At 46.0% G+C, this 11,445-nt stretch overlaps 4 protein-coding genes across 10 annotated transcripts; 1 reads left to right on the top strand and 3 right to left on the bottom strand.

Annotated features, from left to right (window-relative positions):
* Positions 1-353: 353 nt before the first annotated feature.
* Positions 354-3,493, top strand: LOC4576605 (small integral membrane protein 14). Of its 5 annotated transcripts, none has more exons than XM_001238801.2 (5): positions 354-689; positions 1,687-1,933; positions 2,013-2,058; positions 2,130-2,278; positions 2,361-3,493. In XM_001238801.2, the coding sequence occupies exons 2-5, from the start codon at positions 1,862-1,864 to the stop codon at positions 2,400-2,402; spliced, it is 309 nt and encodes a 102-aa protein (XP_001238802.1). In that variant the 5' UTR covers positions 354-689; positions 1,687-1,861; the 3' UTR covers positions 2,403-3,493. The 5 variants fall into 5 exon arrangements, with proteins under 5 accessions (XP_001238802.1, XP_061499932.1, XP_061499933.1 ...); XM_061643949.1 differs by having other exon boundaries at positions 421-1,395; XM_061643950.1 differs by having other exon boundaries at positions 432-1,099.
* A 98-nt stretch (positions 3,494-3,591) lies between these two features.
* On the bottom strand, positions 3,592-6,684 carry LOC1269817 (maternal protein exuperantia). Of its 2 annotated transcripts, none has more exons than XM_308467.5 (5): positions 6,381-6,684; positions 5,549-6,297; positions 5,051-5,456; positions 4,743-4,978; positions 3,592-4,669 (listed from the first exon to the last, which is right to left on the bottom strand). In XM_308467.5, the coding sequence occupies exons 2-5, from the start codon at positions 6,285-6,287 to the stop codon at positions 4,221-4,223; spliced, it is 1,830 nt and encodes a 609-aa protein (XP_308467.5). In that variant the 5' UTR covers positions 6,288-6,297; positions 6,381-6,684; the 3' UTR covers positions 3,592-4,220. The 2 variants fall into 2 exon arrangements, with proteins under 2 accessions (XP_308467.5, XP_061499919.1); XM_061643935.1 differs by having other exon boundaries at positions 3,592-4,666; positions 6,381-6,681.
* A 394-nt stretch (positions 6,685-7,078) lies between these two features.
* On the bottom strand, positions 7,079-10,195 carry LOC5667105 (maternal protein exuperantia). 2 transcript variants are annotated; one of them, XM_061643936.1, is made up of 5 exons: positions 9,870-10,195; positions 9,023-9,771; positions 8,526-8,931; positions 8,225-8,460; positions 7,079-8,151 (listed from the first exon to the last, which is right to left on the bottom strand). In XM_061643936.1, the coding sequence occupies exons 2-5, from the start codon at positions 9,759-9,761 to the stop codon at positions 7,709-7,711; spliced, it is 1,824 nt and encodes a 607-aa protein (XP_061499920.1). In that variant the 5' UTR covers positions 9,762-9,771; positions 9,870-10,195; the 3' UTR covers positions 7,079-7,708. The 2 variants fall into 2 exon arrangements, with proteins under 2 accessions (XP_061499920.1, XP_061499921.1); XM_061643937.1 differs by having other exon boundaries at positions 7,079-8,148; positions 9,870-10,178.
* Positions 10,196-10,432: 237 nt separating this feature from the next.
* Positions 10,433-11,351, bottom strand: LOC1269818 (MIP18 family protein galla-1). Its single transcript, XM_308468.5, has 2 exons — positions 10,760-11,351; positions 10,433-10,654 (listed from the first exon to the last, which is right to left on the bottom strand). The coding sequence occupies exons 1-2, from the start codon at positions 11,202-11,204 to the stop codon at positions 10,557-10,559; spliced, it is 543 nt and encodes a 180-aa protein (XP_308468.3). The 5' UTR covers positions 11,205-11,351; the 3' UTR covers positions 10,433-10,556.
* Between the last annotated feature and the right edge of the window lie 94 nt (positions 11,352-11,445).

The raw sequence follows: 11,445 nt of genomic DNA, 5'->3' as shown, positions 1-11,445 counted from the left end.
TACGCGGTATTTTGCGGCAGTTTTCGGTCCCCATTAACCGTGTATCTCGGGGACCGCCTGTATAACAATTTCGAAATAAGTCCCTTGCGTTAGTAAAGCAGTAGACGAGCCCTGCAGCAAATGAACTTCGTCCGCTGTCAACGCAAGCGAACCGTAAGCACAGTGGTCGGTCCTTCTACAATTGTGTCCGGTTATTTGTGTCTCTTTGGATGCAACAACTTTTTGCATCTTTTTGTGATCAGCTGCAGCTTTCGAAAACTTAATAAAATAAATATCATAAAATACTGCTTTTCCTGTTCCATTTAACACCATCCAAAGCACGGAAATTCGAAAATCCATTCACAGTGGTGTCAAATCAAACTGTCAAACACCGCGACAAGAGGAGCATGACCGCAGCCTCAGCAGGCCAGCGTTTGTTGATGTTTTGTCATTAGCGGATAGAAGAGAGGGGGGGTACGCAGCAAACGAAGGGTGTCTTGTCTGTGTTTTTGTGTGTTGTGTGTGGGGTTTTTTTCCTTCTCCGTACCAGCCACAGCCAACCAGCTGCAAAATTGCCACATTAGCAAAACAGTTGGTGTGAAAACTTTCGCCCGACCGACTCGACTCGACGGCCGCGGACCTTCATTTCTTTCCCTGCGCACAGCCAAGTTCCGATGCACCACCACCAACACCACCACCACCGAGCCGAGGTAAATCTAAGAACGTAAATATTTACGGTGTTTTGTGAGGAGAAGGTCGCGTGTAAGAAAAATCCAATGGCGCAATGAGTGTGGCGGGAGGGGGCCCCTCCTCATCCCCCCCAAGTATCAGCTGGATGGACGGATGTTGTGAAGGGAAAGGAAAGAGAGCATCTAGCACTGGTAGTGATTGTGCCCATTTAGAAAGCCCCCTTCGAGATCACAGTATGGCCGCCTCGCTGGATACGGTACAATCCGGTTTCCGCAGTCGACGAGTGATGATATCACCCCGCAAGAAAGAAGTGACGGCGGCGGTTTTAAAGTGAAGCTATAGTGAAGTCTAATCTTGCTTGCAGCATCGCATCGCGCAGCAAAACCCACCACCAAAACACACACCCATCGAAGTGGGCCGTGTTTCCAGGGTGTGTATCTATGTATGTGTGTGTGTGTGTGCGGGTACGATTCCCTTTATTTTGGTAGCCCTTTTGGGTCGAGTGGGTCGAGCAGCCCCGTGCCACCGATCGCGCTAAAAAGGCTTATCAAATTTGCACAGTGCTGCACACTCTCTCGCACCCACTGGCGGTGTCTCTATTGTCTCGGTACGATCGGTGTGACAAAACCAATACCAGCAAAGCAAGCACAACACAAGTTTTGCGCGAAGCTTGTGTGTGCCGCCAGCGCCCGTACAGCGCATCCGCCGCAAATCTGAGAAGACCACGTAAGTGTTTACAATTCGGTACGGAATCGTATACACAGGTGGTCTCTGAGGGGGGAATAGTGGGTGGAAAAAAACCCGCGGCTGCTGTGTTGCATTTTCCCAACGGCCCAATACGAGTGGCTGTGGGAGGCACACGTTAACGCGCTTTGTTTCGGGTACTGTGCAAAGTGGTAGTTTGTGGCTAGTTAGAACAGTTTTCTCCAATCCAAGTAATCGCGCCGCGGACCTGCAAGCGAAAGAGATGAAAATGATTTATGTAAAATATGTTTTGTTTCATTTGTGTCATTCTAGGGATACTACTAGCAAGGAACAAGAAGCCGTTTTATAATCTGTCCAGTTCTAAACAGTCCAGTGTACGAGGAGGAATAGACACGCGGTTGGCCTGGAAGTGTTTTTGACGTTGATGTTTTGTTAGTTGCAAACGGTTGAACGAATTTCAAAGTAACTAAGCAAAGGCGCAGCAAAAATGGCAGACGAGTTCGATGCGTGCGAATGCTTCTGGAGCCATGAGCTCGCTATGAGACGGTTGATGTCGCTGGTATGTATACAATTGTAGAGTTTAGCCGTTAGTGAAGCATTATCTAAAAGTACAGCCTGTGTTGTTGCATCATTTTCAGCTCCGTCAAGGACAGTCGTACTGCAACGATAACGAATGCACCGATCGTAAGTATAGTGAGGAAATGATAACTTCTTAAATTGATAATTAACTATGTAAACCCCTCTCTTTCAACCAGTTCCCAGTCTCCCGAATGTAACCGGTGGCGCAAACTTTTTCCTAATCGTCATGGCACTGATTTTTGTGGCCGTTATGTACGTCCTGAGACCCTCGTCCATGCGACGATCGAACGACCTGAACAAGTCGCTGCCGCCTCCATCGAACGATGTAAGTATTTGGCGCTCCTGGTGGCGCTGGTTCCCCCTCTCGTGCTCGTTCTAATTACTCGTGCCCTTTCCCCCCACCCCAGGGTCCGAATAATGATGGTGGTGCACCACCGTCGATATCCTGAAGGGAGCACACGTTCAGCGGCCAATGAAAAGCACAACCCCGAACCTGAGCATTTGCTGCCTGTTTCCACTCCCCCATCCCAAACGACACTGCGCGGTGGTGGCTGGAGGTGTATGTACGGTTCCGGACGAATGTCGCATCGCATTTCCCGCTCTCCGCTTCTCTTCTAGACAATTTTACAACACATGGAAAACGCACGTTCGGGGGCACGTTCCTTTTTTACCACAAAAAACACAAACGACAACCCGTGCGCACACACACCCCTCCCGGAAGCGTTTCAATGATCCAATCTGTATTCTTTCTTCCAATACATCACTAATATAGTTCAAATGTAACGTTTTGGTTGCACCTTCCCACTTCTTTGTTCAACCACCGGCCAAAAGCTGTGTTAAGCAATTCAAAGTAAATTCCTTCTCTCCAACCCATCCCAACACCCCACATCGCTTCGCCCCGGTCTCCTAGAGGCTGTGCGCGAGCAGATAATGCATATTGTGATTACTTTTTTTGTACTTGTCGTCTTATATGTCATAGCCCTGTATTGTCAACCGTTATTGTGCGTGCAAATATTGTTTTGTTGTTTTCTTTTTTCATTAACTTTTGTTTTATCCCTGATTAAGCTGCAATAAAATGAATTGTACAATTCAAACTGCTACTGTGCAACACATCTCCCCGCTGCCCCGTATTAACCGTGCTTTGAGCACGATTGTTGGGGGCAGTTTGGGAATATATATAGGACAAGTGACACAAACACAAGGATACATGTTTTCTCCGGCGCTGCATCGGTAGTGCAGTGCGTTCCTAGGCACTAATGAAGGAGTAACTACTATTGATGGATTGATTGATGTTTTGAGTGTATTTACATGATACTAGATGCATGAGTAGTATAATTGTACCAACAGTTTTCTTCCTCCCCAAAGCGCGTACATTGAGCCACAGACACACAAGCAAGCTCATACTAGACAGGATAGTTAATGCCCAATTGGTACAAAAGACACGCGAGGGTAGCTGGATAGCCAGGTCCAGCCTGCGATAAATGTTCTGTCTCAAAAAGGGAAATAAAATTCAAAATCTTAATCACAATTAGTACACTAACTACAGACACTACTTTTGTACACCCATAACTCCATCCGAATATCGTACATTTCTTTCCAAATTCAACCCACTAATGAAATAGAACAAGCAAACAAATATTCAATGCAACAAAATCATCATATATTGGCATCAACATGGAACCGCCATCGCCTTCCAGAGGTCTGGCCCTTCCGTGTTGTACACCTTCCATCAATTACAATCATAACATAAATCGTTGATTTCATTTCTGAGCTGCTAAAACCCACCACAGCTAAAAGAGACGCTTTGCAGCCTCACATTGGTATTGATTGCTACGTAGTGAAAATAATTTACACAATATTAAAATGGGGTTCTGCACCACACAAATGCAAGCAAACGGTCCTAGCTTCTGGGTGACTAAAAGTGGGCCGGATGACGCCTTGGAAATTACCCCAGAAAGTGCGCGCATACTTTCAACGGGTCCAACGGCCATCCTTCCCTATGATCCTGAGCTAAGACATTTTGCTGCTGAAGCAGCGCTTCTACCTGATTCTAAAATACGAGGACAACTATACCAAATGAGTTGGCTACTTCTATCGTGATGATCCTTAAATCTATTTGAGCGTGTTTAAAAATGTTTCGTATTCCTTGCCATTATCCGTAAAATGATGTTCTTTGAATCGGGTATGTTCCTGCATCTACTGCATCTATGCAACAATCATCAGATATCTACCGTTAAAATGTCCCGTAAGCTTTCTCCGGCTCACGCCTAAGCGTGAACTTGCATTGGTTGCTGGAATTGGTTATTGTGGCGATTCGAATTCGAATAAGCATGATGATTACCGTTATGGTTCTTCATCGGCTGCTGATTCTGTCCACCGTTCTGATTCTGGTTCTGGCCGTTTCCTCCGCGACGACGACGCGAGTTGCGCTGGAAGAAACGCTTTCCCGGAGATCCTCCGTTACGCATGCCAGATTCGGGGGAAGACGGACCGTTGTAGTACTGTTGTTGCTGCTGGTTCTGTTGGTTCTGATGCTTATTGACCATGTTATTGTTGTTGTTGTTGTTGTTGTTGTTTCCATTGTGATGGTTGTTATGATTCTTCTGGTTATTCTGGTATCCATTGAATGGTTTCCGGTTTTCCTTGGCCATCTGGTTATTTCCGTTCTGGTTCTGTGGAACGTTGCCATTCTTGTTGGAGAAGAATGGTTGTCCTGCTGTACAAGGAAACAATGTATTATTATGTGCCATAAAACGTAAAGAAATGTTGCATGAGGAAATTATGATCACCTCGAGAAGGACGACGCTTCATACGCTTGACGATCGGCTTAAATGCCTGCTTGTCCGGATCGTAATGACAATCAAGAAGTTCGTTCAGCTCCGTGCGCTCGTCTTCCTTCAACTCTGCAATCTCGTTGATGATCGCTTCCAGACCTTCGCGCTTCTTCTCTTGCCAAACTTGACGCAAAGATTCGTAATCGTGGCCAGTTTCTGCCAGTACTCGTCTATAAGTAACAGCCTTAACCCTGGAAAAGTAAACACATTTATGATAGGTTTAAGGTCTCAGCTAAATTCGTCGAGGCTCAATAGTTTCTTACCGATGGTAGATTGTCGTCTTAAAATAGAGCAAAAATACCGGTCTCAGTGAATTCTGGCGCACAAGAATCTTCTCCTGTTCGTCAAGCTCGGAGATTTCAGTGGAAATCGGTGAAGCATATTCGCACAACACTGCGCACATCTTTTCACGATCCTCTTCGGTCAAGGGACGAGATGCAGAGCTGTTCAAAGAAGCAGCAGGAGCTTCTTCCTTCTTCTCGTCCTGCTTCTGCGCATCGTCATCCGATTGTTCAGCATTCTCCTCCGACGGCTTGTCACCTTCATCCTTCACTGCATCCTCAGCGGTGGAGGAGGAATTGGTGACCTCTTCAGACGTAGCTGAATCATTCGGCTCGCTCTCGGTTGGCGATGAAGCAGGCACATTTACCGCATTGGACTTCGGTTCAGCTGTAATCAGAGAAGATCCAGAGTTAGAAACCATGGCAACCATCTTCAATGAGGATTGCACAAAATGGCACAGCCGCCATTTTGTTACTTACCGGTTGCTAGGCATCTCGAAATTTCGAACGCCATTCTTGCTCGGTAGGCTGCATTTCCCTCAAATCCATCACGGGATCCTGCCTTTTCGTCCAAAACTATCTCTGCCAGCTGACGAATCGTCAAGTACTTGATGGTCTTGGTACACTTTTCCTCCGCCAATTTGAACCCATTCACAAATGACTTAACCGACTGAGAGAAGCGGTCCAGGAGCTTGTACTTCTTCAGCGCCTCAATGACCATGTACGGCACAAACTTGCGCTGCTCATGATACACCAGTACAATGCCCTCAGATCCCTCGTCCTCGCAAAGACGCTCCTCCAGCCAGTCAAGAAACTCGTTCAGAGCCGCAACTTCCATCTTGGTCTTCATGACACGGTAGGTCTGCATGCTTTTCAGCATGCGAAAAAATCCAACCGTAATCACGCGAACCTGGTGGCGCTGACGGGCAGCCGGGTTCAGGTTCATCAGCGGCATAATGTACTGCGCATACTCTTTCTCCGGCGTGAATGCCGAGATCTGTACGATCTCATCGATAAGTCTACGACCCGTCGTATCTATATCGAGCCCGATCAGAGTGTACTTGCCGTGCGGCAGCGGATTGGTGTTAATCGAAAGGTCCGTTTTGTCGAACTTGGAGGATAACACGCCCGCTGGCGTGTCGCATTCGTCGAAGCTGCTGTCCTCGTAATGCTGCTCCTCGTCATGTCCTACCTTTGATTCATCCATACCAACCACCATTTTGTACAAGCTACACAAGAGAAGGTTTCACCAGAAGGAAAATTACTGTGCACGTTCTTTGCACAAAACTTGGTAAACCTCGAATGGTCTTACCTGAGGGTAGAGGCACTACGAAATGTTCACGAATGATAGCTAAATCGGGGAACTTTGCACGGGAAATGAAACTCGCGGATAGCACGTGGTGTCGTTAGAGACAAGTTTTTGAGGTTACTTGAAAAGTTAGTTCGTTCGGTAAAAGCAGCTACCAGAGCGCTTGCACTGAGATGTGTCTTCTTCAAACGTTAGAATAAAAGTGATCCTGTGCGAACGAAATCCTTCGCATGCTACGTGACCGTCGCCAAACTGCTATGGCAACCCTGGGATGAAAAATGATTGCGTGTGCCAAACAGAGACAACTATAGTGCCGTTCTGGTAATTCCGCTATACTAAGACGATCAATAGAATTGCTATAAAATATGTTAGTGTAGTAGAATATTCATGCCATAAAAATATGTACTTGTGGTTGTGCCACCTAATGATTTAATTTCTTTGTTTTTTCTTCTTTGATTAATTAACATTTTTCATTTTTCCGAAATTGTAACAGGAGTCTATAAATATGCAATGCAACAATTTACTTGATATTTACGTTATGCACATATTTTTTCATAACCAATTGCTGCGATTTTAATCCAAACTTTTTGAATTTATGTAAACCAGTTTGATCTATGTGTTTATGTAGTAGATAATATGCTCACTAACTGTAATGTAAAGTAAATTATCTTTGAAATTTGAATAAAACATAACAACAACTATTAATATGCAACAAAATCATCATATATTGGCATCAACATGGAATCGCAATCACCTTCCAGAGGTCTGGCCCTCCGGTGTTGTACACCTTCCATCAATTACAATCATAACATAAATCGTTGATTTCATTTCTGAGCTGCTAAAACCCACCACAGCTAAAAGAGACGTTTTGCAGCCTCACATTGGTATTGATTGCTACGTAGTGAAAATAATTTACACAATATTAAAATGGGGTTCTGCACCACACAAATGCAAGCAAACGGTCCTAGCTTCTGGGTGACTAAAAGTGGGCCGGATGACACCGTGGAAACATCCCTAGAAAGTGCGCGCATACTTTCAACGGGTCCAACGGTCCTCCTTCCCTATGATCCTGAGCTAAGACATTTTGCTGCTGAAGCAGCGCTTCTACCTGATTCTAAAATACGAGGACAACTATACCGAATGAGTTGGCCACTTCTATCGTGATGATCCTTAAATCTATTTGAGCGTGTTTAAAAATGTTTCGTATTCCTTGCCATTATCCGTAAAACGATGTTCTTTGAATCGGGTATGTTTCTGCATCTACTGCATCTATGCAACAATCATCAAATATCTACCGTTAAAATGTCCCGCAAGCTTTCTCCGGCTCACACCTAAGCGTGACCCTGCATTGGTTGCTGGAATTGGTTATTGTGGCGATTCGAATTCGAATAAGCATGATGATTACCGTTATGGTTCTTCATCGGCTGCTGATTCTGTCCACCGTTCTGATTCTGGTTCTGGCCGTTTCCTCCGCGACGACGACGCGAGTTGCGCTGGAAGAAACGCTTTCCCGGAGATCCTCCGTTACGCATGCCAGATTCGGGGGAAGACGGACCGTTGTAGTACTGTTGTTGCTGCTGGTTCTGTTGGTTCTGATGCTTAATGACCATGTTGTTGTTGTTGTTGTTGTTGTTTCCATTGTGGTGGTTGTTATGATTCTTCTGGTTATTCTGGTAACCATTGAATGGTTTCCGGTTTTCCTTGGCCATCTGGTTATTTCCGTTCTGGTTCTGTGGAACGTTGCCATTCTTGTTGGAGAAGAATGGTTGTCCTGCTGTACAAGGAAACAATATATTAGTATGTGCCATAAAATCTAAACAAATGTTGAATGGAGAAATTATGATCACCTCGAGAAGGACGACGCTTCATACGCTTGACGATCGGCTTAAATGCCTGCTTGTCCGGATCGTAGTGACAATCAAGAAGTTCGTTCAGCTCCGTGCGCTCGTCTTCCTTCAACTCTGCAATCTCGTTGATGATCGCTTCCAGACCTTCGCGCTTCTTCTCTTGCCAGACTTGACGCAAAGATTCGTAATCGTGGCCAGTTTCCGCCAGTACTCGTCTATAAGTAACAGCCTTAACCCTGGAAAAGTAAAAACAATGGTTGAAGGTCTGAGCTAGGATCGTCGAGGCTAAAGAATTTCTTACCGATGGTAGATTGTCGTCTTAAAATAGAGCAAAAATACCGGTCTCAGTGAATTCTGGCGCACAAGAATCTTCTCCTGTTCGTCAAGCTCGGAGATTTCAGTGGAAATCGGTGAAGCATATTCGCACAACACTGCGCACATCTTTTCACGATCCTCTTCGGTCAAGGGACGAGATGCAGAGCTGTTCAAAGAAGCAGCAGGAGCTTCTTCCTTCTTCTCGTCCTGCTTCTGCGCATCGTCATCCGATTGTTCAGCATTCTCCTCCGACGGCTTGTCACCTTCATCCTTCACTGCATCCTCAGCGGTGGAGGAGGAATTGGTGACCTCTTCAGACGTAGCTGAATCATTCGGCTCGCTCTCGGTTGGCGATGAAGCAGGCACATTTACCGCATTGGACTTCGGTTCAGCTGTAATCAGAGAAGGCCCAGAGTTAGAAACCATGGCAACCATCTTTAATGACGATTGTACAAAATGGCGTCGCCGCCATTTTTCACTTACCGGTTGCTAGGCATCTCGAAATTTCGAACGCCATTCTTGCTCGGTACGCCGCATTTCCCTCAAATCCATCACGGGATCCTGCCTTTTCGTCCAAAACTAACTTCGCTAGCTGACGAATCGTCAAGTACTTGATGGTCTTGGTACACTTTTCCTCCGCCAATTTGAATCCATTCACGAATGACTTAACCGACTGAGAGAAGCGGTCCAGCAGCTTGTACTTCTTCAGCGCCTCAATGACCATGTACGGCACAAACTTGCGCTGCTCATGATACACCAGCACAATGCCCTCGGATCCCTCGTCCTCGCGAAGACGCTCCTCCAGCCAGTCGAGAAACTCGTTCAGAGCCGCAACTTCCATCTTGGTCTTCATGACACGGTAGGTCTGCATGCTTTTCAGCATGCGGAAAAATCCAACCGTAATCACGCGAACCTGGTGGCGCTGACGGGCAGCCGGGTTCAGGTTCATCAGCGGCATAATGTACTGCGCATACTCTTTCTCCGGTGTGAATGCCGAGATCTGTACGATCTCATCGATAAGTCTACGACCCGTCGTATCTATATCGAGCCCGATCAGAGTGTACTTGCCATGTGGCAGCGGATTGGTGTTAATCGAAAGGTCCGTTTTGTCGAATTTGGAGGATAACACGCCCGCTGGCGTGTCGCATTCGTCGGAGCTGATGTCGTCGTAATGCTGCTCCTCGTCGACACCGACCTTTGATTCATCCATACCAACCACCATTTTGTACTAGCTGCATTGAAAACGGTGCGACGTTGGTAAGCAGGATGTTACACAATGTTTCATCGAGTGCAATCTTTGTGCAAGAATATTTTGCCACTTTGTGCTTACCTTTGAATGATTCTGCTTCGAAACGATGTTAAAATATTCACTCAAGAGATGAGTCGCCAGAGTTACTTATGAAGTAGATTCGTTTAATAAAAGTGGCTTCCAGAGCACTTTCACCGAAAGATGTTTCACCTTTGAACGTTGAATCGAAAATGGCCAAACGTGAGCCGAATTAAGCATTACGAACCATAGCCTGCTAGGGGCCTCTGACACTCACACACATAACGTTCGTATATAGAAATGGTCATCATTTGTTGTCCAGGAGACCGTAGGATATGGATGTAGTATATAGCATCTCAGTAGCCCTAGAGGACAATAACGGTGAACGGTCACTTACGCTATGATTCTTGCTGCTATGTCCTTATGCAGCTGTTCATAGAAAGGGAATCGTGTAACTCTCACATGCTTAAATGCTAATTCAGAGAGCGTAGGTCGTTGACATTCTATCTTATCAGCTGCTGGAGCTGGTTAAAAAAATCCATCGAATTATTAGTAGAAGAGTATAAACATCTGCGTGATCGTGATACATCACAGGAAACCATTACATTACGATCTGCGCCCGATAATTCGTACTTATATAGGAAACTATTTATTTTACCAACAATCGATTACCTTCAACTGCTTACCCCGTGAGCACACACCTTCCATGACCACAAAAAATGATTTATTGCACCGATAGCGTTCAGTCTTTCAATCTTCATCTTTGATGCAGTTCTCCACCAACTGTCTGAGGTTTGGATTCTCCATAGCCGCTGCTATTCGTTCCTTATCATTGATCTGCTTGTTAACTGCAAATATCGACAAATACGTGCAGAATAGCCGAAAGCGGGGATAGATAGATTAGACAAGGGAGTGTCTTCCACCGGACTCACTGCTGGAATCGTGCTACTTACTTTCGTCTTCCGTCGCGTGGGCACCTTTCTTGATGTAGATGTCCAGCTTCAGGCTGTGCGTAATGTTTCGCTCAATTTTCACCCGTATGCACAGCCCTATCAGCGTTGCCAGCGAACAGTGCGGTACGGTCGGATTAAACTCGACCCGCACCACGTTCACGTTGCCCGGCGTCGGCTCGTTCACGAATATTCCCTCCTCGTACACGACGTGCAGATCTTCCAGCGTGCTGGGCTTTTCCGGGTCGCGTATTGTGCGCAGAAAGTCGTAGATGGTTTCACGCAAATCGTTCGCATTTCGGTAGCCCAGCTCTTGCAGGCTCGGTCGTGGAGGCACTTCACCATTTGCTGTTGTTCCACCGATTGACGGATTGCCTTTCGCGGCCGACGGTGCGGATCCCCCGGTGGGCAACTCGTCGGAGGTTTTCTTGCGGAAAAACGAAAGCATCACGAGGCAAGGAGTGTGATGGATGAGGAATATCAGAACACAATTTAAATACTGCGTACAATTTTCATCACGGGAAAGAGCGGAGAAACGACTGCACTGAATGTGATCAAGATTTGCTTTGTTTATATGCGACTTTGCGAAACGTCAACAAATGAAGGCCTGTCTACACGGTGAAAAGGCCTTTTCTGCTGTGCTGTTGGTAGCACCATCGTTTAATGAAGGAAAAAAGGCAATTTCAAAA

This window comes from Anopheles gambiae, chromosome 2 (assembly GCF_943734735.2).
Source record: "Anopheles gambiae chromosome 2, idAnoGambNW_F1_1, whole genome shotgun sequence".
Taxonomy (NCBI): domain Eukaryota; kingdom Metazoa; phylum Arthropoda; class Insecta; order Diptera; family Culicidae; genus Anopheles; species Anopheles gambiae.
The sequence above is the reverse complement of the archived record's forward strand: the minus strand, read 5'-3'. Positions and strand labels throughout refer to the sequence as shown.

What these genes read in the sequence shown, in the direction of transcription:
- LOC4576605 (XM_061643948.1), top strand. Translation starts at nt 1,862, where the DNA reads ATGGCAGACGAGTTCGATGCGTGCGAATGCTTCTGGAGCCATGAGCTC. An exon ending in TGAGACGGTTGATGTCGCTG is followed by an intron (nt 1,934 to 2,012) that starts GTATGTATACAA and finishes CATCATTTTCAG; the next exon opens with CTCCGTCAAGGACAGTCGTA. An exon ending in CGATAACGAATGCACCGATC is followed by an intron (nt 2,059 to 2,129) that starts GTAAGTATAGTG and finishes TCTTTCAACCAG; the next exon opens with TTCCCAGTCTCCCGAATGTA.
- LOC1269817 (XM_308467.5), bottom strand. Translation starts at nt 6,287, where the DNA reads ATGGTGGTTGGTATGGATGAATCAAAGGTAGGACATGACGAGGAGCAG. An exon ending in AAGACGACAATCTACCATCG is followed by an intron (nt 4,979 to 5,050) that starts GTAAGAAACTAT and finishes TTACTTTTCCAG; the next exon opens with GGTTAAGGCTGTTACTTATA. An exon ending in GAAGCGTCGTCCTTCTCGAG is followed by an intron (nt 4,670 to 4,742) that starts GTGATCATAATT and finishes TTCCTTGTACAG; the next exon opens with CAGGACAACCATTCTTCTCC.
- LOC5667105 (XM_061643936.1), bottom strand. Translation starts at nt 9,761, where the DNA reads ATGGTGGTTGGTATGGATGAATCAAAGGTCGGTGTCGACGAGGAGCAG. An exon ending in TTCGAGATGCCTAGCAACCG is followed by an intron (nt 8,932 to 9,022) that starts GTAAGTGAAAAA and finishes CTCTGATTACAG; the next exon opens with CTGAACCGAAGTCCAATGCG. An exon ending in GAAGCGTCGTCCTTCTCGAG is followed by an intron (nt 8,152 to 8,224) that starts GTGATCATAATT and finishes TTCCTTGTACAG; the next exon opens with CAGGACAACCATTCTTCTCC.
- LOC1269818 (XM_308468.5), bottom strand. Translation starts at nt 11,204, where the DNA reads ATGCTTTCGTTTTTCCGCAAGAAAACCTCCGACGAGTTGCCCACCGGG. An exon ending in CCACGCGACGGAAGACGAAA is followed by an intron (nt 10,655 to 10,759) that starts GTAAGTAGCACG and finishes CGATATTTGCAG; the next exon opens with TTAACAAGCAGATCAATGAT.